The sequence below is a fragment of the Euleptes europaea genome, chromosome 17 (assembly GCF_029931775.1).
Source record: "Euleptes europaea isolate rEulEur1 chromosome 17, rEulEur1.hap1, whole genome shotgun sequence".
NCBI classification, from domain to species: Eukaryota; Metazoa; Chordata; class Lepidosauria; order Squamata; family Sphaerodactylidae; genus Euleptes; species Euleptes europaea.
In genome coordinates, this window is record NC_079328.1 from 9,788,319 (window position 1) to 9,812,692 (window position 24,374).

At 41.9% G+C, this 24,374-nt stretch overlaps 1 protein-coding gene across 1 annotated transcript in view; it reads right to left on the minus strand.

The window, feature by feature from the left end:
* The window catches only part of CFAP61 (cilia and flagella associated protein 61), a 200,839-nt gene that overhangs the window by 67,148 nt on the left and 109,317 nt on the right, over positions 1–24,374 (minus strand). Inside the window, exon 16 of the mRNA XM_056862278.1 lies at positions 18,817–18,944. Within this exon, the coding sequence (XP_056718256.1) occupies positions 18,817–18,944 (128 nt within the window). The remainder of the gene's footprint in view (positions 1–18,816; positions 18,945–24,374) is intronic.

Sequence of the window (24,374 nt, forward strand, 5' to 3'; positions counted from 1 at the left end):
GTCACAGCCCTAAGGGTTACGTTAAAGGAGTAAATTCTAATTTCTCCCATCAGAGAGAAAGGAAACAAACTATTGCAACTGCAGATTTTATACAACTTGAGGAAATACTGGAGAGTGCTGCCTTGTCTCACCCAGCAGTTTCTACTTTGGTTCCTATTTCTCCCACTCCCCCATTTCAATCTGGAACCTGCTTCTCTTCTCCCTGTCTTTGCATGAGCCAGTGACCGAGTTTCAGCTCATGACCACACAGAAGGCAGGACAACCAGCAGAGTAAGCAGGGCCGCACCTGATCTCAGTGCACATTCTGAGGAAAACAACCACAGTTACAGAGATAAACCTCATCCTGTACCTAGCAATCAATCAATCAATCAATCAATCAATCAATCACATTTAATGGCATATACACCTAGCTATCAGATACTTTATCACAGCCCCTCAGCTATTAATTAGCCAATAAAGGTGTGGCTCTGCTCTTGGCTGAATTTAAATATTCTAGTTGGTTAAACCATATTGAAAGTAAAATTAAACAAATAGGAATCCCTTTGGATTCTCTGTACTGTCTCACTGCGGAAGCAGCTTATGCACTGATCAAGCACAGATTTTTAGATATAGAACTGCAGGACCTTAGGAGATTGGCAACCAGTAGATGTTTACCAATAGAGCCCCGTGGCGCAGAGTGGTAAGCTGCAGTACTGCAGTCCAAGCTCTGCTCACAACCTGAGTTTGATCCCAACGGAAGTCGGTTTCAGGTAGCCGGCTCAAGGTTGACTCAGCCTTCCATCCTTCCGAGGTCAGGAAAATGAGCTTGCTGGGGGTAAAGGGAAGATGACTGGGGAAGGCACTGGCAAACCTGCCATGCTGCATGGGAGATTTAATAAAGTCCCCTTTGCAGATAGGGTTTGTCCATGTGGGGAGGATGAAACTGAATCAGTCTCCTATGTCTTATTCAACTTTTCCCTGTATGCTAGAAGTCATTTTCAACTACTAGACCCAATCTTTGCGGACAGAGAATGGCTACCTGTAAGCATCAAGGCCTCCCTCCTTATGAACGCACAGGATCCACTAATAATTGATGTGGTGGCAAGATTTTTACTGAGGGCAATTAAAGTGCATGAAAGGATGTGTAATTCATGAGGAAGTATTTTTTCACACGACGCATAGTTAAATTGTGGAATTCCCTGCCCCAGGACGTGGTGATGGCTGCCAACTTGGAAGGCTTTAAGAGAGGAGTAGACATATTCATGGAGGAAAGGGGTATTCATGGCTATTAGTTAAAATGGATACTAGTCATGCAGCATACCTATTCGCTCTAGTATCAGAGGAGCATGCCTATTATATTGGGTGCTGTGGAACACAGGCAGGATAATGATGCTGCAGTTGTCTTGTTTGTGGGCTTTCTAGAGGCACCTAGTTGGCCACTGTGTGAACAGACTTCCTGATGGATTATACAACACATCTGAATCAGTGGAAGATGACGTGGCGCAATCATTACCATGTTCCTATACATATTAATGCAGACCATGGGATTTTGTAGCACCTTAGGTAAAGGTAGTCCCCTGTGTAAGCACCGGGTCATTACTGACCCATGGGGTGATGTCACATCCCAACGTTTACTAGGCAGACTATGTTTACAGGGTGGTTTAACATTGCCTTCCCCAGTCATCTACACTTTACCCCCAGCAAGCTGGATAGTTTACCAACCTTAAAAGGATGAAAGGCTGAGTCAACCTTGAGCCAACTTCGTGATTAAATTCAGATCGTGAGCAGAGCTTTGACTGTAGTACTGCAGCTTACCACTCTGCACCATGAGGCTCCTAGTGCCTTATGTGTGTGAAGTGCCGTCAAGTCACAGCGGACTTATGGCGACCCCTTTTTGGGGGGTTTTCATGGCAAGAGACTAACAGAGGTGGTTTGCCAGTGCCTTCCTCTGCATAGCAACCCTGATATTCCTTGGTGGTCCCCCATCCAAATACTAACCAGGGCTGACTCTGCTTAGCTTCTGAGATCTGACGAGATCAGGCTAGCCTGGGCCATCCAGGTCAGGGCTCCTAGTGCCTTAGGCAACATAATTTAGTGGGCTCCCTTACCTTGTAAGAGGCTGGGTGTACAAACCAAGAATTGCCACACACTGCCTCTTAATTTCTTAGCTGCTCCTTGCAAGATGAGATGTCAGGGCTGCTAAGGTGATGGATGGATCTTTTACCGGAGCTGGAGACCTGGCAAATGTTTAATTTTGTAAACCAGCCCTGACACACAGAGTCCCTGAATGTTTGGAGAACTAAGATCAGGCTTGGTAGCTACTATCCTGGAAGAGCAGCCCTCTACCAGTCTTGCATGGAAGCCTTCAGTAGCTTCTTAGGTCAGCTGATCAAGGTCAAGGTTAGTACTCTGATCCCATCACTAATTTACTGTTCATCTAAATACTGAGTTATGGCATAAAAACTGTACCATTAGAAACCCAAAAAACCCTGCATCAATGGAAAATGGAACTATTTATGTTCACAAATGATTAATTATTTAAAAGAGTAAGATATCTACTCATCTTCCAACAATGTTAAGTGAAGATATCTAATTTTAAGATTTTCAATATTTCTAGCCAAATTAATTAGGATGGCAAAGAGCTCCAAGAGGGTCTCTCAAAAAGGGGATTAATGAAAATTGTAGTTCAGTTTAAATAAGTGCAAGGTGATGCATGTTGGAGGAAAAATCCAAACTTTAAAGAAGGAATGAGAGCGATATAGTGGCCAGCTCAATAGAAAGGTGAACTCATTGTGTGGCAGTGGTGAAACTCCATGCTAGGAACAACCTAGGAAAGAGACTGAGAATAAAATGGCCAATATCATAACTGCCTAATTTTGGGATACTGCATACTAGGGCTGTCGATTCGGTTCGGCCCGAACTGAAAAACAGCCGAATTTCCCGATTCGGTGGTTTTTAGTTCGGGATGAACTGAACTCAAAAATGGCGGGAAACTGGAGGAGCCGAATTCAGCGAGTTCGGGAGTTCACGAATAAATTCGGCAAATTCAGGGTGTCAGTAAGCAGCATAACCGTCAGTAAGCAGCATTCTCCTCCCCCGGCCAATCAGTGCCCAAGCTGGGTGGTCTTCTGGCCAATCAGTCAGGATTGAGTACTGGAGAAATCAGCTGCTGCGCGGCTGGGCCGGGGAGAGAGAGAGTGAGAGAAATCCTCATGGGGGGATGCTTGTGCACATTCGCTCCTTTCCGTGGCTGCAGGGGGCGCATTTTTGGGGGTAGAGACCCCAAACTTTGAGAGGAGCTTCAGACGAGCCTTCTTAAGAGACCCCCCAAGTTTTGTAAACATTGGGTCAGGGCCCCCCGAGATATGGGCTCCACCCCTTTTCCCTCCCCCCTTTTCCATTTCCGTGGCTGCAGGGGGCGCTTTTTTGGGGTGCAGCCCCCAAACTTTCAGCATAGCTTCAGACAAGCCTTCTTAAGAGACCCCCAAGTTTTGTAAAGATGGGTTCAGTGGGAGCAGAAATATGGGCTCCCCCCTTTTCTCTTTCCGTGGCTGCAGGGGGTGCATTTTTGGGGGTGCAGCCCCCAAACATTCAGCATAGCTTCAGACAAGCCTTCTTAAGAGACCCCCCAAGGTTTGTAAACATTGGGTCAGGGGGTCCCGAGATATGGGCTTTCCCCTTTTCCCTATTGGGATGAATGGATCACCCGATCTTGTATGCATCTCCAGAGCGGCAAATCCAAGGCAAACCTCCCGTGCTTAAATAGAATCATATTGGATTACCCAGCCCCTCCCAGCCCCTCCTGATGGAACAGAAGATAGCCACAGTAAGACCTCTATCTATAATCTATAATTTTTTCTCCTGTGTGTGTGTGTGGGGAGGGAGCAGTTTCTGTGGGTGGGTGGGAGCTAAAGGGGGCTTTCGCCCGTTCTGCCTGGGTGTGTTGGCCCCCTCGAGTCTCTCTCTCCCTGGTTTGAGGGGGGGCTTCAGTTGTGTGTCCTCAGGTTTTCTCTCATTCATAAGATCGGTTAGGTCTATTTTGATGCTTGCTCAAAACTGGTTTTCAAATGGTGACTTAAAGAATGCATTTGCCTGGTCCCGAGTCCCATGCAAAAGGGGAAATTCCACACCCTCCTGCTCATTATGCATAGCTAGCTGCCTCTGTCCCTTTCCATGGTTTGCAAACCCCCAGGTGTCAGGTGTTGCTTTGCATGTTTGCAAAGGTGTTGCTTTGCAGTTGTGTTGCTTTGCAGTGTTGCTTTGCAAACTTCTTAGCACCTGCCCCAACCTTTGCATGTTTGCAAAGGTGTTGCTTTGCAGTTGTGTTGCTTTGCAAACTTCTTAGCACCTGCCCCGCCCTTGCTCTCATTAGCTGTTTGTTGGGGCTGGGAGCTTTGTGCGTGGGCGGCAAGCTCTGCTGAGAGATACACATTAAGGGTGGGGGGGACCACTTTCGGGGCCCATATCTCAGCCCCCCGATCCAATCTTTACAAAACTTGGGGGGTCTTGCAAGAAGGGTCCTTTGAAGCTCCGCTGAAAGTTTGGGACCTCTACCCCAAAAACGCCCCCCCTGGAGCCGCGGAAAGGCGTGGTTGTGTTTGTAATGGCTTTATTCGGCCGAATTGTTTTCCCGAACTTTGAATTTGCGCCGAATTGCATGGACCCGAAGCGGGGGAGTTCGGACTTTGGCATATCCCAAATCCAGATGGGCCGAATTCGGCCGAATCCGAACTATACCGATTTTTTTTTCAACAGCCCTACTGCATACAGTTCTGGCCACCATATCTTAAGGGGGGGGGGGAGATATTGCAAAAGAGGCAAATGTGCAGAAGATGGCAACCAAGGGCAACTGGTTAGCTGCTGCATGAAACAAGGTGCTGGTCTAAATGGACCATTGATTGGATTCAGCCTGGCACCTCCTGAATACTTGTTAATCTTGAATCCTCTACATCATGCTGCAGTTTCAGTTGCTTTGACTCCTTCATATCACATGACCACTGGCTCCTCCAATTGGTCCTGCCCTTGCTAGCTGCTGCTCATATTACCTTAAACGTATGCCTTCATTCTGCATTTAACAGTTACATTTTGAAGTCTCAGAGTGAACACATTTGGCTCTGCTTAATCTATAGAAGGCTACCTTTAACAGTGCATACAAATAAGCCTTATCCTCAGTCAGAGGAGTCCATCCCAGGTTTTTCTGCAAGAGTCACTGATCTGCAGATGATACTAAATTGGGAGGGGTAGCAAATACTGTAGAAGACAGAGCCAGGATACAGGATGATCTTGACAGGCTGGAGAATTGGGCTAAAACTAATAAAATGCACTTCAACAAAGAGAAATGTAAAGTTCTGCATTTAGGTAGGAAAAATCAAAGGCAAAATTATAGGATGGGGGAGACTTGTCTGAGCAGTAGTGTGTACGAAAAGGATCTTGGGGTCTTAGTAGACCAAACACTGAACATGAGTCAGCAGTGTGATGCGGTAGTTAAAAAGGCAAATGCGGTCTTGGGCTGCATCAACAGAAGTATAGTGTCCAGATCACGCGAAGTGATAGTATAGCTTTACTCTGCTCTGGTTAGACCTCACCTAGAGTACTCTGTTCAGTTTTGGGCACCGCAATTTAAAAAGGATGTAGACAATCTGGAACGTGTCCAGAGGAGGGCAACAAGGATGGTGAGGGGTCTGGAGACCAAGTCCTATGAGGAAAGGTTGAAGGAGCTGGGTATGTTTAGCCTGAAGAGGAGAAGACTGAAAGGGGATATGATAACCATCTTCAAGTACTTGAAGGGCTGTCATATAGAGGAGGGTGCTGAGTTGTTTTCTGTTACCCCAGAAGGTTGGACCAGAACTATCGGGTTGAAATTAAATCAAAAGAGTTTCCGTCTAGACATTAGGAAGAATTTACTAACAGTTAGAGCAGTTTCTCAGTGGAACAGGCTTCCTCAGGAGGTGGTGAGCTCTCCTTCCCTGGAGGTTTTTAAGCAGAGGCTAGATGGCCATCTGTCAGCAATGCTGATTCTATGAGGTTAGGCAAATCATGAGAGGGAAGGCATCTTGGCCATCTTCTGAACGTGCCTAACAGTGCATTCCTGAAGGGATGGGGCAAACAGCAGTGGCTGGGACAGCCTCCTCAGAGGCTTCCCAGCAGCCACGGAGGGGAAACAAACTTTTTTTCCAAAATAAAACCAGGAAAAAAGGCTTTCCCCCCCCCCTAGAGGAAAGCAGGCCTGCACCATGTAAAAAGGTGGTGAGGACCGCCACCATCCTGGGAGGTGTTCCTGGGGCAAAAGGGCTTTGGAAGCTCCCTAACAGCAGCTGTGCCATCCAGAATACCCTGGGAACGCCTCCCGTGATGCCGGCGAGGGGACTTGCACCAGGAGAACGCTGGTGGGAGGCCCCGTTGATGCCCAAGCTCCGTGCTGCCTCCACGGTCCAGGGGGGCTGGCGTAGGTGGCACTACACCGGCATCCGTGCCAGTTTGCATGGCACAAGTGGCACCAATGCTGACATAGGGGTCACACTGGTTCCTAAGAGCATTTGCTGCCCTTTCAGGAATGAACTGAATATCTTCTGTCTCTTTCCATTGGAAACATCTGGGACATTCATCCATTCCCACTGCAGAGATGAAAGAGCATTACTTGTCTTCAACAGGTGCAGATTGGAAGACACACTAGAGCTGTAGCGGGCAGCCTCCTTTTATGGCATTTACTGTGGGCTCCAGGAATTATTCCGCAGGAAAATCATTTTATTTATTTCTTAGGGGGAGGGGCACACTAACAGTTCTCTCATGACACGCTAATGTGCCTGGTGCACAGGTTGGGAATTACTGCCTTATATTAATGCAACTGTTTTGTTCCGGGAATTAAATTCCATGCCAGTGAAACAGGGATCTGAGCATCGTGGCTGTCAACTCCTTGCTGTCCATCTAAATGCAAGCATCTGATCACTGGAAAGAGGAGAAAAAGAGGAGCCACATATTGGCAAACAGAAAGGCTTCTGCCTTTAATGTTCATAAAGAATGGTGAACATGTGCAGATAAGAAAAAGGGCTGGTTGAAAAAAAAAGCTTCAAGTTAAGAGCTCAACCCAATGAAGCATTAAATAAGTGCACCTGCATTATCGAAGCAAATAATTCCAGCCGGGATTCATGTTGCTGTGGATACAAAAGGGGAAGAACAGCTCAGAGATACTTGTAAAGCAGGAGAGATTAGAGTATCTAGGGAAATAAGTAAAAGGTATTGGGTTTCATTGCCTAGTTCTGGAGGACAGCTACAGAGGAGGTCTCAGCATCCTTGTGCTTGAAATAAAAAGGGTCACGTTGCCTGTTTGCAGGGGCATGATAAAAGAAACAGGAGAATTTAAAAGATTAGTCTTTCATATGTTTCTCACTATTGGAAAATTAGTCAGATGTCAAGAATGAACTATTGTAAAAGAACAAATACTATTGGAAAATTAGTCTGATGTCAAGAATGAACTGTTGTAAAAGAACAAATACTGATTTTTTTTAGCATTCAAAAATGAGCTGCTGTAGAAAGGTTATGAGTGTTAACCTTGACAACAGTTAAGAAACTTGTAGGAAAGGTCAGGCAATTCTGACATTTACTGGTAGATCCGAAGGCTGAGCGTCTGTGGGGTGGCACGGAAGGCCACGGCCTCGTGCAAAGATGCATTCTGTTGTGCCACATATGGTGCATTTTTTGCACGTGCATAACTTTTGGGATCTGGAGGCAGGTAACATGCGTGCTTGGAATCCAGGGGTCCTCCAAGCACAAAAGCCTCCGCATACTGCCCTCCATGCATGTACACGGGGGGTGGGGGAGGAAGAAAAATCCCAAAATCATTAGTGTGTGTCCAAACGCCCAGGTACATCTTCTCAAGCTGGATATACTGAGCTAAAAACAACATTTTTTCAGTTTCAGTTTCAGTCACCTTTAATGGCATGATAACAATATTTTTTCAATATATCCTGATGACTGAGTACTGTGAAAGGAATACTTCTACAGGCGCCTAAGATTACAAAGGCAACTCTGAAATGAAAATATACATAAACAAAATTTAGACTATACAATTTACAAATGTCAGCTTACTCAGTCTAAGGATTGCAATTTTCTTATACATTCATGCACTTTCAAAATGGCATAGAATTGTATTATTTGGACCACTGAAGAGGGCTTCACAGCCGAAACATGTATGGTCTGAGCTGTGCTATTGTTTGGGTATATTGTCACACTGTTGTAATTTTGTGTTTTTATGTTTATTTGGCATGTTCAGCACAGATACATAGAGGCTAGAACAAGTTGTTTATATTCACATTAATTTTGTGTTTGTATTATATTTATTATATATTATTCACAAAATCACTTGTATCATTAGCCCATGATTTCATGTTGATTCCTTACCTTTTGGGTACCTTATTCTGAGCTAGGACCCAGTTTCCCCATTCGCTTGGGTAACAGAGCAACTCTGCGCATGCCAAGGGACACATGCGATGAAAGGCCTCCTCCGCTGATGTGGATGCACACTGGAGATTTGCGGTGCACAAAAGACACTGACTCAGGAGTATTTACCGTATGTTTTTAAAGAGTACTCTATCACCTGTAACAGCTTTTAAAAGCTGAAATTGCAGTTGGTGTTAGGACATAGAGCCATACCATAATACTAGCCTGTGCTGCTGCTCAGAGACTCTTCTTCCTCTGTCTCACATCTGTCACAGACACCATCCAATGTAACTGTGATTTTTCACAGGGCAAGACAGAACATGCCCTATTTATCTCTGCCCCAACACTGATCGTCTCCATTTGTTCTAAACGGACGCATGCCAATAATGTCTGAATGATGCTGCTGCTCCGGTAACACACAGCAACCCCAATGCATTGTTTCGCTTGGGTTTTATTTTCCATCCATATGGGGAGGGGGGGGGGAGAGAAGAGGACATATATTTCAGTCAATTCATGTTGCAAAAGGCAGATAGCATAAAACAATAACAATTACTAAAACATTCATTACATGTTAGCCCTGTGATCAGCAAGTAAGCACTAACTATTTAATTAGTCAACTAATTAGCGGCAGGCAACATGGAAGGCTCATGACATTTCTCAGACAAATGTAAAGATAAAAAGCCTAATTAAACAGCAAGCAGCATGCACGGCACTGCCAAACAGGACAGCTGTGCAGGATATTGTGTAATGCTGGCCTCCCAGATAACAGGACTTGTAGCTGTTCTAGCGCAAGCGGGGCTGGGGAAGCATGCAATTTTAAAGCCAGATTTAGACAGCTGAACAAGGCCAAAAGGAAGGAAAGGGGAGAAACCACTTGTTCTAAACAATAGTTTTAAAAACATATATATTAGCATGGAAAGAACTGCCCATTGAGCACAGGGTACTTGCATTTCAACAGCCAGGCTTTCCTGCAATAAACACTGAAGTGGATGCCTAGCCCTTTCTCAATCCATCACCAGCCCCATATTTACTGGGGTGGGTGGGGAGGGTAGTTGACAATTCACAGCATAGCTGCACCATTCACAGTTGATGAAGCGGCACTAAAACTTTGCTATTTTAACATGCATACTTTTTGAACCTAAGTTCGTCCAAGTTTTAATTGTATTATAAAATGCAGACAGGATGTATCTGTCCAGATGTCTTTCCCCGGAAAAGTTATGCATCAGCTTAAGAACATAAGAAAAACCCTGCTGGATCAGACCAAGGTCCATCAAGTCCAGCAGTCTGTTCACACAGCTTCTTGCCTATCTTGAAAACCCTGGAACAATCCATATGATATTGTTCCTCCAAGCAGAAAAGTCTTGAAATTCAGGGCCTCAGTCATATCAGTAATGGAAAATCGAATGTAAGATATACGGTTTCCCATAGTCCTCCTTCCAGAAGGGGCGCACAAAGGGAAAACAAAACCCAGACCTATTTGATAATCCCCTTGTACAATCCATTAAGAGAATGCCCTATTCTTCTTTCATGTTCTCTCAAGCATCAGCAAAACATTAAACAGGTATTTCCTAGTACAGTGAGACATGACCATTTTAAAACAATGCTCCTCAATTTGTTTCCATTCCAAGGCAGTAAGAAAAGAAACTCCTGTACTCACAAAGGGCTTTTCCTCATGAGTTTCCCCCCATCAATTCTGGCTGCATACTGCTTTGATTTGATGCCGGCATCGGTGGGGGGGCATTCCCAGGGGTGGAGCTTTCTTTTTAAAATTTCATCATTACTATCGTCCATTACTATCGTTACAGAAGTTTTAAAGAATGAAAATAAAATAACCATCTATCTGATTAAACCATTTTTATGAGAAATATTTGCCATACCCTGGTTCAATATCTTTCCCTCTTTTTAAATTTGTTAAGTTGATTAACAAAAAGGTTTTTTTTTTTTTAATTTCGTGATCCATTCTTCAACTTTCAGAAATGAGAAAAAGACAATTCTAGCCACAGCTAGCAAGTGCAAGAAAATATTTTGAATTTCCTTTTGGAATGCAGATGTATAGCTGAACAGGATAACTTCAGCAGAATATAGCAAATTTATAGTCTATTTTTCAAATACTCCACAACTGATAGCCAAAATCTTTTTGCTCTGCATGTTTACCACATATGGCGATAGTCCCCATTACATAATTTACAATATGAACATGTATCATGCACATTGCTTTTTTAGTTCGTGACAAATGCCACTGATGCAGCATTTTAAATATTTTTTCTCTAAAATTAAGAGAAATAGAAAAGGTACTATTTATCCTCTGAAATTTCGTATCCTAAATATTTTTACCACTTAAACTGGAAAGACCATTTTGTAACACTGGCCTCTATACATAAGATTGCAAATATTTTAGAAAACAGCTCCTTATGTCAGTTTTCTTATTCCTAATCCTGTGTGCATACACTTATTAAAAAAACTATTTAGTAGTATAAACTCAAACCAGTTTATGCTGACAGTGCTTATTTGGTAGAGTTCCTGAAAGTTTATAGTAGTATTACACATGGTTAAATTCATATAGTATCAATACCATATAGTTTTCATTTTACCAATGAATTAAGTTGAAAATTTTGAAGTTTAAATCTCTCACTGCAGATGCCAGTGAAGAAATAGCTATCCCAGATTCCAAAAATAAGCACCAAAATATCGATATATAAATATAGTTGCAATGATTAGGGGTGGGCAGCAAAAAAATAATAATTTTAGGATTTGCCCAGATATATTGGAGCTGAAAAACATCAGTATTCCTGGTTTCCCAGTACTGGTATGGTATTCAGATCTGTTTTTGTTTTGTTTTTTGGAGGGGGGGTTCCAATATTTTTCAGCTCCATTATTCCCTATGGGGAATCTTTCTGGGGGGATGGGGATGTTTTTAAAGGTACTGACACCAAAATTGCCAGGGAACTGCCTAGTAATGGTAGTTTAAACAAGTTCTTGGAATTTTGAGCTTTCTTTTATTTAAAGTCTCTAGCCCTTTCCCTCACAGGGATATAAGGAAAAAAGCATATTTCTGTGAGAGAAGCCTTACTCTTAAAAAAATGAAAGCTGGGAATTCAGAGAACTTGCTTCAATTACCACTGCAGCATTGTATTGATATATTGATATTTTAGTGTTTTTTTAAAATACAGCCATGATATCACTACATCTATATAAGCATGTGCAAAATAAAAAATAAAAAGGAGAGGGTGCTGTGATACCACTGATGGCAACAGAATCTTCCTTTGAAAATCCTCATTATTTAAGGCATGTGTGGAAGAAAGTAAACTGACTCTACAACTATGAAAATTCAGAGTGAAAGGGAGAACACATGTGCAGAAGAACCATGCCCAAACCAATTCCAATACTTTTGGATCAACTGCCAAAAAAATCAGGGTTGAGTGTGCGGAAAGGGTCCAAAGATTTCTCCCCCAAACGGATTTGCCCAGAATAGCAACAAACATTAATAATAGTACAACAACATTTAAAAAGGGTATGAAGAAGGAAGATTCTCTTTCAATGTTTCAAGTGTAAATCTTTCCAAAACTCCAGCCATGGTAATTGGTCTGCCAGAAAACGAATTATATTTGTCTGCTCCTGTGCTAACTGTTGATTGTTGTATAATTAGGCGGGAAGAATAATGAGGAAAAACAACTTCCTCTTTAGAAGGTTAAAAATTGATTCTGTCTATTTTTAGCATGTGCCTCTTTTGTAAGAAAATAAAAAATAAATCATGGGCATCTAACAGCTTCAAGTTGTAAGCCACAAGTGTTTACTTACCATTGGTAAAGGCAGTATGGGAAGGGTTTATAAAAGTAACTGCTGAAGAACAAAATGTGGGTATGCCTGGCGTATGCTAAGGTGAACTCCAAATAATTATGCATTTGAAGAAATTAAAAGAAGTGATTCATTATTAGATCATGACTAGAACAAAATATGGGGATGTGGAACGGTATAGTAGTTGTAGTTGGTTTTTTTATATGCCGACTTTCTCTACCACTTAAGGAAGAATCAAACCGGCTTACAATCACCTTCCCTTTCCCTCCCACAACAGACACCCTGTGAGATAGGTGGGGCTCAGAGAGCTCTTAATAGAACTGTGACTAGCCCAAGGTCACCCAGCTGACATCATGTGTAGGAGTGGGAAAACCAACCTGGTTCACCAGATTAGTGTCTGCCACTCATGTGTAGGAGTGGGGAATCGAACCCGGTTCTCCAGATCAGAGTCCACCAAACCACCACTCTTAACCACTATATCATGCTGGCTCTCTCAGATCTCAGAAGCTAAGCAGGGTCGGTACTTGGATGGGAGACTACTAGGGAAGACTTTGCAGACGAAGGCGGTGATAAATCAACTTCTCTTCTTAAAGAAGCCATTTTGCATGTGAATGGTGTCATCCGCTCCTAGCAGGGCTGCTTTACACCTTGTGCTAAACTCCCTGAGGAATGAAACTAAACCCAAAGATGTTTTTTCTGCTCACACAAGTGCTCATAGACGCATGAGAACTGCTACAGAGTCTATCAGTTATAGCACGGCGCACTCTCTTCCTACAGCCTTTGTGCAAGTGGTTATTTTCATTCCACTCCCAGTACTATGAAAGACAATTCACGGGAAAGATGCTGAACCAAAACAATCTGAGGGAGAAAAGGGGGTCATAGGGGATTCACAGGCTAGAATGCAGGAGAGCTGGCAGCTTCCTCAAGTGATGTTAGTATTCAAAAAATAGAGCACGCACAGTACGTTAATCCTTTTCAGTTGGTATTCTTCCCCCGGTAAAAATGCCAGACTACCTGTTTTTCCCCCCAGCTTTAGTTCTGATTGTATTCTGGACAGCTCTGACCCGGTACTATAATAGCATTTGAAATTCTTAGCAGATCTGCATTGAGCTTCAGTAAAAATACACTTGAGGAAAGCTATTGTGAGCAATTTAAAAAAATATTTTCTGAAGATAAAACAAAGCAAGAACACTGAGAGACAGGGGAATGTGAGAATTTAAAAAGAAATCCTCTGATATGTAAAGCTGTGTGTGATTCTTGAGGTTCAGTGTGCATATGGGCACTGCAACTGCACATGGCGCTTCTCTTAGAGAGTCATGCGTCAAAGAGAAAGGGAAGGAGTGGCAACATGGTGAAAGAAGAAGGATTGAATATTTGTTAAAATGGAGCAATGGGTAACACTGCAGAAACGGGATTTTTAAAATGAGTGTCAGAAGGCTTAACCCCCTCCCAGCAGTTAGAGTATAAAAACCCAGTTTCCAACAATATCATTACATTAAAACCAGCAGGTTTACAACAATCTGCACATAAAACATCAGCCACAAAACAGGTGCCACTGTACAATAAATAACATCTAGAATTAGATTACTGCAATGCACTCTACGTGGGATTGCCCTGGAAGAATGTCAGGGAATGGCAGTTTGTACAGAATGCTGTACCCAGAGTGTTGACTGGAGTGGTTTGTAGGGACCATATCACTCTAGCGGCGTTCCAATTTGTTTCTGGGCTCAATTCAAGGTGCCAGAATTAATTTTAGAGCCTTGTACAGCCTGGGACCAACATTTTTTAAAAAATAATTTCCTTCAAAAATAACAGGGGGGAAAAACACAGGAAAAAAATTCAAAATCCAGCAAAAAATAAATTAAATAAGAGTATATCTAACGTAGAGACAGAAATATAACAACATTGGTGGCAGATCTACACATACGTTTCTATAAAGGGTTTCCAAATATCTATAAACAATTGCCAGGCATTCAAATATTGATAAAGTTCTAAGGTCCCCAATCCATCGATTTACTGGAGGTGGACATTTATCTTTCCAATGCTGTAATACGAGTCTTTTAGCTGTAGTAAGAGCACAGAGGGTTCATTTTCACTGTCTATCTGTTACAGCCCATTCCTGAGGTTCGGGGCCGAATGGGCATAGGAGGCGGCATGACCCCTATGCCGGCATCCGTGACACTTGCGCCATGCAAACTGGGATGGACGCGGCATAGTGCCACTTACCCCTGGCACCCCTGGACTGCAGCAATACTACGGCCCTCGGCACTTCCTCCCACTGGCGCAAGTCCTCGCACCAGCATCCCAGGAGGCATTCTCGGGGTGTTCTGGGGCAGAGCTACCATTAGGCAGCTTCCTAACCCCTTTCAGCTTAGGAACACCCCCTAAAGCTATGGCGATGCTATGCCACGTTTTCAGTAGCGAAGCATTGCTGTTCTCTATAGGTCTTCCCCTCTCATTTTTGGGTTTTTATGAGTAAAAACCCCTTTTTTCTCCTGCGCCAGCCACGAAACCTCATTGGAGGTGTTGTGGTGGCGCTGCAGCCACAACTTCCTTTGCCACTGCAGCTCTCAGGAATGGCCTGTATGTCTTCAAGAGACGAGCAGATAGTTTAAAAGTACATAAACATTCTCAAAAATCAATGAAGATTCTAATACTAAATTGAAATGAGTAATAACTTCTTCCCAGAAAAACTGAATGACTGGGTACACCCAAAGCACATGTTTAAGGGTTGTACCCTGTGAGTTACAACACCAAGAGCTAGACACTTTACTGAGTCCTTTGCTTAAGAGTTGCTATGGTGTCCAGTATATCCTACACATAATTTTTTTGCTGAATAAGTCACAACTTAAGATCCATGGATAGGAGCCCCGTGGCGCAGAGTGGTAAGCTGCAGTACTGCAGTCCAAGGTCTGCTCACAACCTGAGTTCGATCCCAACAGAAGTTGGTTTCAGGTAGCCTGAGCAAGGTTGACTCAGCCTTCCATCCTTCCGAGGTCGGTAAAATGAGTACCCAGCTTGCTGGGGGTAAAGGGAAGATGACTGGGGAAGGCACTGGCAAACCACCCCATAAACATAGTCTGCCTAGTAAACGTTGGGATGTGACATCACCCCATGGGTCAGGAATGACCCGGTGCTTGCACAGGGGACCTTTACCTTTTAAGATCCATGGAGATAACAGCTATAAACTTTAAAGGCATATCCAAATGCTTTGGTAAAATAGGGTGATCTAGATCCTTTTTCTATTATTTCCTGAAACTCTCTGTATATCATATTTATTAATCAACAACAAATATTTTATAGACAAATACTGTAGGTTTTGTTTTCTATATCAATTCAGTTAGAGTTTCTAGGAGCAAAGGGGACTCTGAGACACTAATGCTGCAAGCCATATTTAGATACCAACAGCTGTTGCAATTGTAAATATTGCTATTCAGCAGAAGCTGACAATTCATATCTAGACCTCTGCTGAGAAAATTACAAAAACTCATCATCATAGTCTACCAACTGGTCCAGTGTAAAAATCCTCCTCTCAGTCCATGCTACCATAAAAAAAGGATTTCATCCCAATTTTTAGGTCTGGATTGGCCCATGATGATATTTTAGTATGCAATATACTGTAAGTCTAAGCTGTCAACGCTGAAAAGAAGTGCCAGGACTGACACACTTCAGAATATGTTTTATTGCATGATTAAATTATTAAAGTTGGGTAGCTGGAAGTACTGTTTGTTGAAAGTCCAGTCTGTTGTGAGAGAAATGGTTTTGTATAGTCAGTTCAGTTTCAGTCACCTTTATTGGCATAAAAATAGTAATAGTAGTAACAGAAATACATAAAACACAATACTAACTCAAAAGGGTGTCACATATAACTCTTCAGTTTTAAATGCTGTGATAGTACATTCTTCCATACAACAATGGACCTATCACACAGCCTAGCTTACCCCAACACCCTTTTAAGTATTGTTTCCCAGTGTCTGCAGAGTGCCACAGTTTTTTTTAAAATTTATTTACTTACCCTTTATTTTTATTTTTGATAACAATCGCCAGAAACTCTGCCACATGTTCGGAGACAGCAGGTATCCTATCCGCTAATAAAAATTTGATGCCATCATGTGCTAAATCTTTTAAGGACATAAGGTCAGGGTTGATTAGTTCTAGACGTTGTTTATAATACAGGAGACAATATAAGAGAATATGCTCTACTGATTCTGGTTCTTTCAACTGACAGCTGCATAGTCTTTTGTTCTGAGGAATACCCCTCTATCTACCCGAAACTATGGCTGATGGGAATGTATTTAATCTGGCCAACATGAAGGCTCTGCACTGGGAGGGATGGACTAAATTGGAGAAATATCCGGCCATTGTTCTTTTAGGGAAGGAAAGCCCCCAAAAAGTAGGTGAGCAGATCTTATTCGCTCCAGCATTCTCCCTATAATCAATCTAAGAATATAGCCTTCCCCGGAATTTAGCAACGCCCCTAAATCAATACCAAGAGAACTAATTTTCCTTTCTATGAATTGGGACCATTTGAATACATAAGGGTCCACAACCAAACCGTGGTTTTGTATAGTCACTGATGCAGAGAAATCAGTCCTTCTCAGAGGTGTTTTCATTTTCATTATGAAAAGACCAGCTTCTGACCAACCTCCTCAGTGAGGACATTTTTACAGGAGTCAGTACTGAATTAGGGTGCCATCTATGTTAAAATGGGGTTTAGTTTTAAAGCTTTAAGTATACGTTTTAATATTGATGTATTTATATGTATTCATTCTGTTGGAAGTTGGCCCAAACCCAGCAGTGCAAGGGAGGGCGGGGTATAAACCTAACAACAACAACAACAAAAACTAATAATGATAATGATGATGATAAATAAATAAATAAATAAAGGATCATACTGATATTGTTGTAACATTGTGCACCATTATTCAATAGCTGCAGAGAGTGCAGGAGGAATAGGATCCTCTCTAGCATAAGTAGACTCTAATGCGTTCCTCTTAGAGGGTCCAGACAAGAAGCCTCCAAAGAACCCAAGATGAATAGTCCAACTGCTAGGAGTGATCCCAATGATTACTACAGGTATGCCTGATGATATAGACTAAGATCAGAGAAACCAAATCCTCCTTCATTGAATGGAAGTTGCATCTCTTTAAAGAAATCTGAGGCAGTAAGGAACCCCACATAAATTTCCAAACAAAGTATTAATTTTATGAATATATCTGCAAGGTATATAGAAAGGAAGTACACGTAAAATATAAATAATCCCACGTATAATATTCACTTTGAGTGTATTTGCTTTACGGCTCAATTCAAGGTTCTGGAACTGACCCTTAAAGCACTGTATGGCCACGGACCAACTTACCTTAAGGACCGCCTTCTCCCATATAAACCTACCCATTCACTGCAGTCATATTCAAAGGTGCCCCTGTCATCTGAGCTGCCCCTGTCATCCGAGGCTAAATGGGGTGGTGGCCAACCCGAGAAAGAATTCCGCATTGTGATGCCAAAACTTTGGAACTTCCTCCCCAGAGAGATTTGTCTGCCTCCCTCTATCAGTGTCTTCTGCCTTTGGGTAAAGATTTTTTTTGTTTTGTTTGGCACATTCCCAGTAACGGTTATTGACTCTCCTCCCTGCTTCCTCCCTGGTCTATCAAGTCCAGCAGCCTGTTCACACAGTGGCCAACCAGGTGCCTCTAGGAAGCCCACAAACAAGACAACCGCAGTAGCATTATCTTGCCTGTGTTCCACAGCACCTAATATAATACTAGAGAGAATAAGTATTATATACTATACTCCTCTGATACTAGAGAGAATAGGTATGCATCATGACTAGTATCCCATTTTTACTAGTAGCCATGAATAGCCCTCTCCTCTATGAACATGTCCACTCCCCTCTTAAAGCCTTCCGAGTTGGCAGCCATCACCACATCCTGGGGCAGGGTGTTCCACAATTTAACTATACATTGTGTGAAGAAATACTTCCTTTTATCTGTTTTGAATCTCTCACACTCCAGTTTCAGCAGATGACCCCACATTCTAGTATTATGAGAGAGGGAGAAAAGCTTCTTCCTGTTCTCTCTCTCCATACCATGCATAATTTTATATGCCTCTATCATGTCTCCCCTTAACCACCTTCTTTCCCAGATAAACAGCCCTAAGCATTTCAGCCACTCCTCATAGGGCAGTTGTTCTAGCCCCCTGATCATTTTGGTTGCTCTTTTCTGCACCTTCTCAAGCTCTGCAATATCGTTTTTTAGGTGTGGTGACCAGAACTGTACACAATATTCCAAGTATGGTAACATCACCATAGATTTGTACAAGGGCAGATTGAGAGCAGCAGCTTCCTCAGACACATGAAGGTAACATCTGAAAAGGGCTATGTTGTCCACATGTCAGTGTGCAGCAAAGGATCCACAAGAATCATGTTTGCTGCACAGACAGAATTCCCCCTGAAAACTGGAGGGGGACAGAACTCTGTGGGTGCACATTAACATGCCCACGGAGCTTTCTCGCCCAAGAAAGTTAGGAATACGGAAAGAACCATTCGCTGTAAAGTTAAGAAAGATTAAAATCAAAATGTGGTAAACAACATATGATTTAAAAACTTACCAAAAAATCAGTGTTTCAAGAAAGGAAATTCCAACATTTGATGCACCAACCACGACTATTCTAGCATTGATAGACACCTTAGGCTCCAGGGACAACTTCCGATTGAAGTGGTTCAACGCATACTTTGCCTGTAAGAGACATTTTAAAAAAAATCTTTTTTTTTATTCCAAGACAAAATGTTGGGAACCTATCAATAAATTCCAAGAGCATTGGCCAGAGGCACAAATTAAATATGGCCTTCCCATCACATAAAACTCCAACCTTCCAATTCGTATCTAAAGGAAGGGACACACTGCCCTTTTGATGTGGTTGTCACTAAGGCACCATAAAAATCAATGGATGATAGTTTATTAAATGACTCAGGATATACTTGACTCCCAGAAGAAAAGAAATGAAAAGAAAAATTCTTCAAAATGCTGAAATATTCCTGTGGAGGAACTGTCTGCCATCTCAACCAATAATCTGGGTCATAACATATGTGAGATCAATTTCAAACCTCAGTATTGCCAGTGACTTGTTTTCTGGCAAGAGTAATAATTTTCTTAGAGGCTTCTTTTGGACCACCAAAACAATTGCCAATTTTCCACAAGTATCACAGATTGAAGCACCATATCAAAGCTGAGAAGAAACAGGCATAAAAAATAATAAAACAACAATTAGTGATTGTGAGGACACTATGACTTTAAGTAGGTGGTGCTTAACACTATGTAGATCTAAGAGGGTCAGAGCAGATGAGCAGAGTCATGGCTGTAGCAGGAAGTCAGTTTTGCTCCTTCTAATACTGAGTTCTAAGTTATGTAAACGGTTAATAAAGTTCATCTTGTTATACTGTATCCTGGATCCTGCAAGTAATTCATAAAGAATGTGACAGTGATTTTTCTGCTTCAACTTCTAGAAAAATGTTGGGCAGCGTTTGGACTAACAGTCATCTTTACCTTGTGGTACAGTATTTGGGCACCTAACTTTTGTTCACTGAAAAAATACCGCTAGGTCTTTAGCAATGGTCCATCTATACCTGGATCTTCAACATTTTTGAGCCCGCGGGCATCTTTGAAATTTTGAGAGTGGTGAGCAGCAACCCAAAATGGCGAACTCAGGAGATAAAGCCAAATGGAATACCTCCGTTCTCATACCTCCTGGGAAGAAGGAAATCCTGAAGGGAGATGAAGCCACAAGCTGACTAAAGGAAAGCCTAAGTGCTTACCATTCCTCCTGTTGCTCCATGGAAACCCCTTTCATTTGAAAGAGGGCAGCCAATAACAAGCCCTGACCTGACAAGCTCAGCAGGCACCAAGGAAGTACTGGCAGGCACCATGGTGCCCATGAGTGCAACACTGGGGAACCCTGATTCATAACAAGGAGGTCTGTTCCCAAATACCATTACTTTTGACTTAATTTGTCCTGAAAACAAAATTCATGGAATTTCCTCAAGAGTTGATGAAACACGGTTTCATTCTGTGCCACTAAAACCAGGTCATTAGGATGGAGAGAACTTGGTCATCAGTCCTAATGGGAAACAGATCATTCCCCTTTAAATTAAAGAAACAAATAATTCAAACTACTCAAATTCAGCATCTCATTCTGAACAAACAGGAATGGCTACATATTGCCCAGCTATATATTTTACAATTTTGTCTGTATCTGACTGAAGAAAACATGGCTTCCATGGTGAAAAACTATCAAATACGTCTGTAAGAAATTACTCCAACGCCTTCCAAAGAGCAAAAACGGATGTGATGAAACTCATTGATCTGTGTATCCATAAAAGAAGAAGAGTTGGTTTTTATATGCCGACTTTCTCCACCACTTAAGGAAGACTCAGACCGGCTTACAATCTCCTCCCTTCCCCTCCCCACAACAGACACCCTGTGAGATAGGTGGGGCTGAGAGAGCTCTAAAAGCTGTGACTAGCCCAAGGTCACCCAGCTGACTTCATGTTGTAGGAGTGGGGAAACAAATCCAGTTTACCAGATTAGCCTCCACCGCTCATGTGGAGGAGTGGGGAATCAAACCCGGTTCTCCAGATCACAGTCCACCACTCCAAACTACCGCTCTTAACCACTACACCACACTGACAAACTACACACACACACAGCCCTGATTTGAATAGTGGCCATGTAGGGTGGGGTTTAACTCTTCAACACCTGCAAAGTTCAACTGATTTAAACCAGTCTCTCTGCACTATTACCACCATTTTAAAGAAAATCACCACAGGAAGCCCAGATTGAGTTAGGACTGCACAGGCACGGTGGTTTGCACCTTCTGTAGATGAAAAAGACATCAATGATTTTTGTCACATCTGTTTGTGCCCTAAGAGGCTAACACCAAGGTTCAGAAAAAGCACATAATGATGGATATTTTCAACACTGCCTGACCCGCCAAGGCAAAAGCTTTCATTAAATGAAACAATCTTCTATCAGCCAAATTTCACTATAGACTCCACCTCTGAAGGAGCAGGTAAAAGTGGCATTATTCTTTATTCCTTTTCAAATTAAGCCTGCAGCTCCTTCACCATATTAAAAAGAATACTTAAGGGGAGGAAACCATTGCAGGTATGGAGAGAGGGAAGAGTGTTATCATTTGTGATGACATGGTTATTATCCAATAGGTACTTGTGTGGCACAAACACGCACCAGCCTGCAGATCCCTGAAAAGGTACCCACCTAAAGGATACAGCTGCCTATCTTGTTATAGCTAGCTAAATATCTGCCCAGAATTACAGGAAGCAATACAGTTTAATAGGTAGGTAAAAAAAGAAAATTATTCTGGCTTCTCTGTTTATTTTTTATATTTATTTCAAAAAAGGAGGGGAAAAGAACAAGAAAGGGTGGGTTGGGGGGGGCATGCTGCAGTGTTGAGAATACATGTTATTGTTCCGTGGACAGATCAACTTGATACTGCATATAGAATAATCATCTTAATATTTTGTACTTCTGCAAGATTTTAATAATACTTTAAGCTGTGTTGGGAATGATTGCTAATGCTGGGCCATTTGAGCTGTTTCCACACAAACCTCTGCTTACATCAGGACAACAAAAACCATAGCCAGTTTCTGGCATGGGGGGGCGGGGGGTTTCAGCTCTGCTACCCTGTGCTTGCATTGGGGGAAAAACAAGGCAGAGAGAGAAGTGTTGTCCTACCTGGAAATCATATCTTCTGACTTGGGAGCCCTGATAGATGTGATGGGGACAGAGGTGCCTTCTCAGCAGTAAAGAACAGGTAGTCTGCCCACACTCAACAAGAACAATGTTGCCAGGGCTGAGTGCCCATGGGGAAAATACACCCCTAATGAGACCTTCTTCAATGAAGCCTCTACAATACCAGCAAGTAGTGGAACAGTATGACAAACCTTAGGACCACAGGGAAACTATCCTGGCTTCATTCGGGATGCTCATGTGTTTCCCAAGCACTCTCCCACGGCTCTCTAGGGCTACCGAAGTATGTGGGGGGTGGGGTCCACAGGATTCGTTCATTGTGTGTGTTAAGTGTCATCAAGTCATTTCTCATGGCGACCCTATGAATCAATGTCCTCCAAAGTGTCCTATCCTTAACAGCCTTTCTCAGATCTTGCAAACTGAGGGCCGTGGCTTCCTTTATAGAGTCAATCCATCTCTTGTTAGGTCTTCCTCTTTTCCTGCTGCCTTCAACTTTTCCTAGCATGATTGTCTTTTCCAGTGACTCTTGTTTTTGTTCATTTTTTAAAAAGTTTTTATTGTTTTTATTACAAGACATGGGAAAAGGGAAACGGAAAGGGATAATCAGACTGTATTCATTTTCATTTCTATTACTCCGGCGTACGGACATTCTTTGTCATTATCTCTATCAAAATCTTACTTTCTCTTATATTACTATTATATCATTTGTACATCAGTTCTCTAATATTATTTTTGATGTCGTTAGTGTTACTTTTCAATCTATTATGAAGAACAATTGCTGATTTCATAACATTAACTGAAATATATAATTACGAACTATCATATTTATCATAAAAAGATTGCCATTTCTGTTTGTGCTCCTCGTACATCCCCATGTTGTAGCAAGGTAGAGAGTTTTGACATCATTGCATATTCATGCATTTTTGTAATCCACATCTTTAAATCTGATATCTCCTTATCTTTCTATTTTTGCGCCAATAACAATCTCACTGCTGTTGTTGCACATTGGTACAGCTCTCCTTGATTGGGTGAGATTTGAGTTGGAATAATACCCAGTAAGAAGTAGTTGGCTTCTGGTTGAAAGCTGGTTTCCGTTAGGTCTTGTATTTCTTTATGTATCATTTCCCAAAAAGTTTGTACTTTCTTACGTGTCCACCATTGGTGGAAATATGTCCCTTCTGTATCAGAGCATTTCCAACAGTTTGCCTGATTTGCTTTGTACATCTTCTACAAATCTTCCGGTGCATAATGCCATCTGTAGAACCTCTTATACCAGTTTTCTTTTACAGCTTGTGATCTGGTAAACTTAATGTCTGTTTTCCACAATTTCTTCCCGGTTTGCATTGGGATCATCTCCCCAAAGTTCTGCATCCACTTCACCATACATATTTTACTTGCTCAGATGCCGTTTCTATGGTCAGCAATAGTTTGTAGATTTTTGACAGGAGATGATCTTGTGTTTTGGTAATCAAAGTTTCAAATTCTGTCAATTTCCTTTGTCTGCCTTTTTGTACATAATCTCTTCTTAAAGAATGTATTATTTGATGATATACAAACCAAGAAATCTTAATGTTCTCTCCTTGGAGTTCCTGTAATGTTTTCACTTGATCGTCTTTCTTGAGTAAATCATTATAAGTAAGTAGTTTTTACTCCTACTTACAAAATCTGCGTATGCTTCTATTGGAGACATCAATCTAGGTGGCGATGGACTAAGAAATCTCTTTAATGAATTCCATACTTTTATCATCTGCAGTGGTAGATTCTCTGTATTTACGTTCTTAAATCTTGTGGTGACTTTTTTTGTCCAAAGCCATTGGTGAAAGCCATGTTCAAGATCCGCTTTTTCTAATCTAACCATTCAATCTTCTGGACGTATAATCCAGTCTGTCAGTGCAGCCAAAGTAGCTGCCTGGTGATATAGTTTAAGATTAGGTAGATTCAATCCACCTCTATTTTTCTCATCTTGTAAGACTGCAAATCTTAATCTAGGTTTCTTGCCATTCCAAACAAATTTGTTCCATCTTCTCTGCCATTTGGACAATGTCATTGAGTTTATGTAAATTGGAATTGTTTGGAACAGAAAATTAAGTCTTGGCATAATGTTCATTTTCAACACGGCTATACGACCCAACCATGAAATTTGTAGTCTGGTCCATCTTTGAAGATCTTCTATTTTCCCCCAGACTATTTTGTAGTTTAAGTCAAAAAGTGTATCTAATCCCACTGGTATCTTGACACCCAGATATTTCACACTCTTCTTTGGCGTTGACCATTGAAATTTGTTATGTATAACCAGTCTTTCGTCAGCTGTGACACTGTAGAGAATCATGTTAGTTTTGGTTTTGTTGAGCTTGTATCCAGAATAATAACTGAATTGATCAATTTATTTTCTTATTTTCGTCA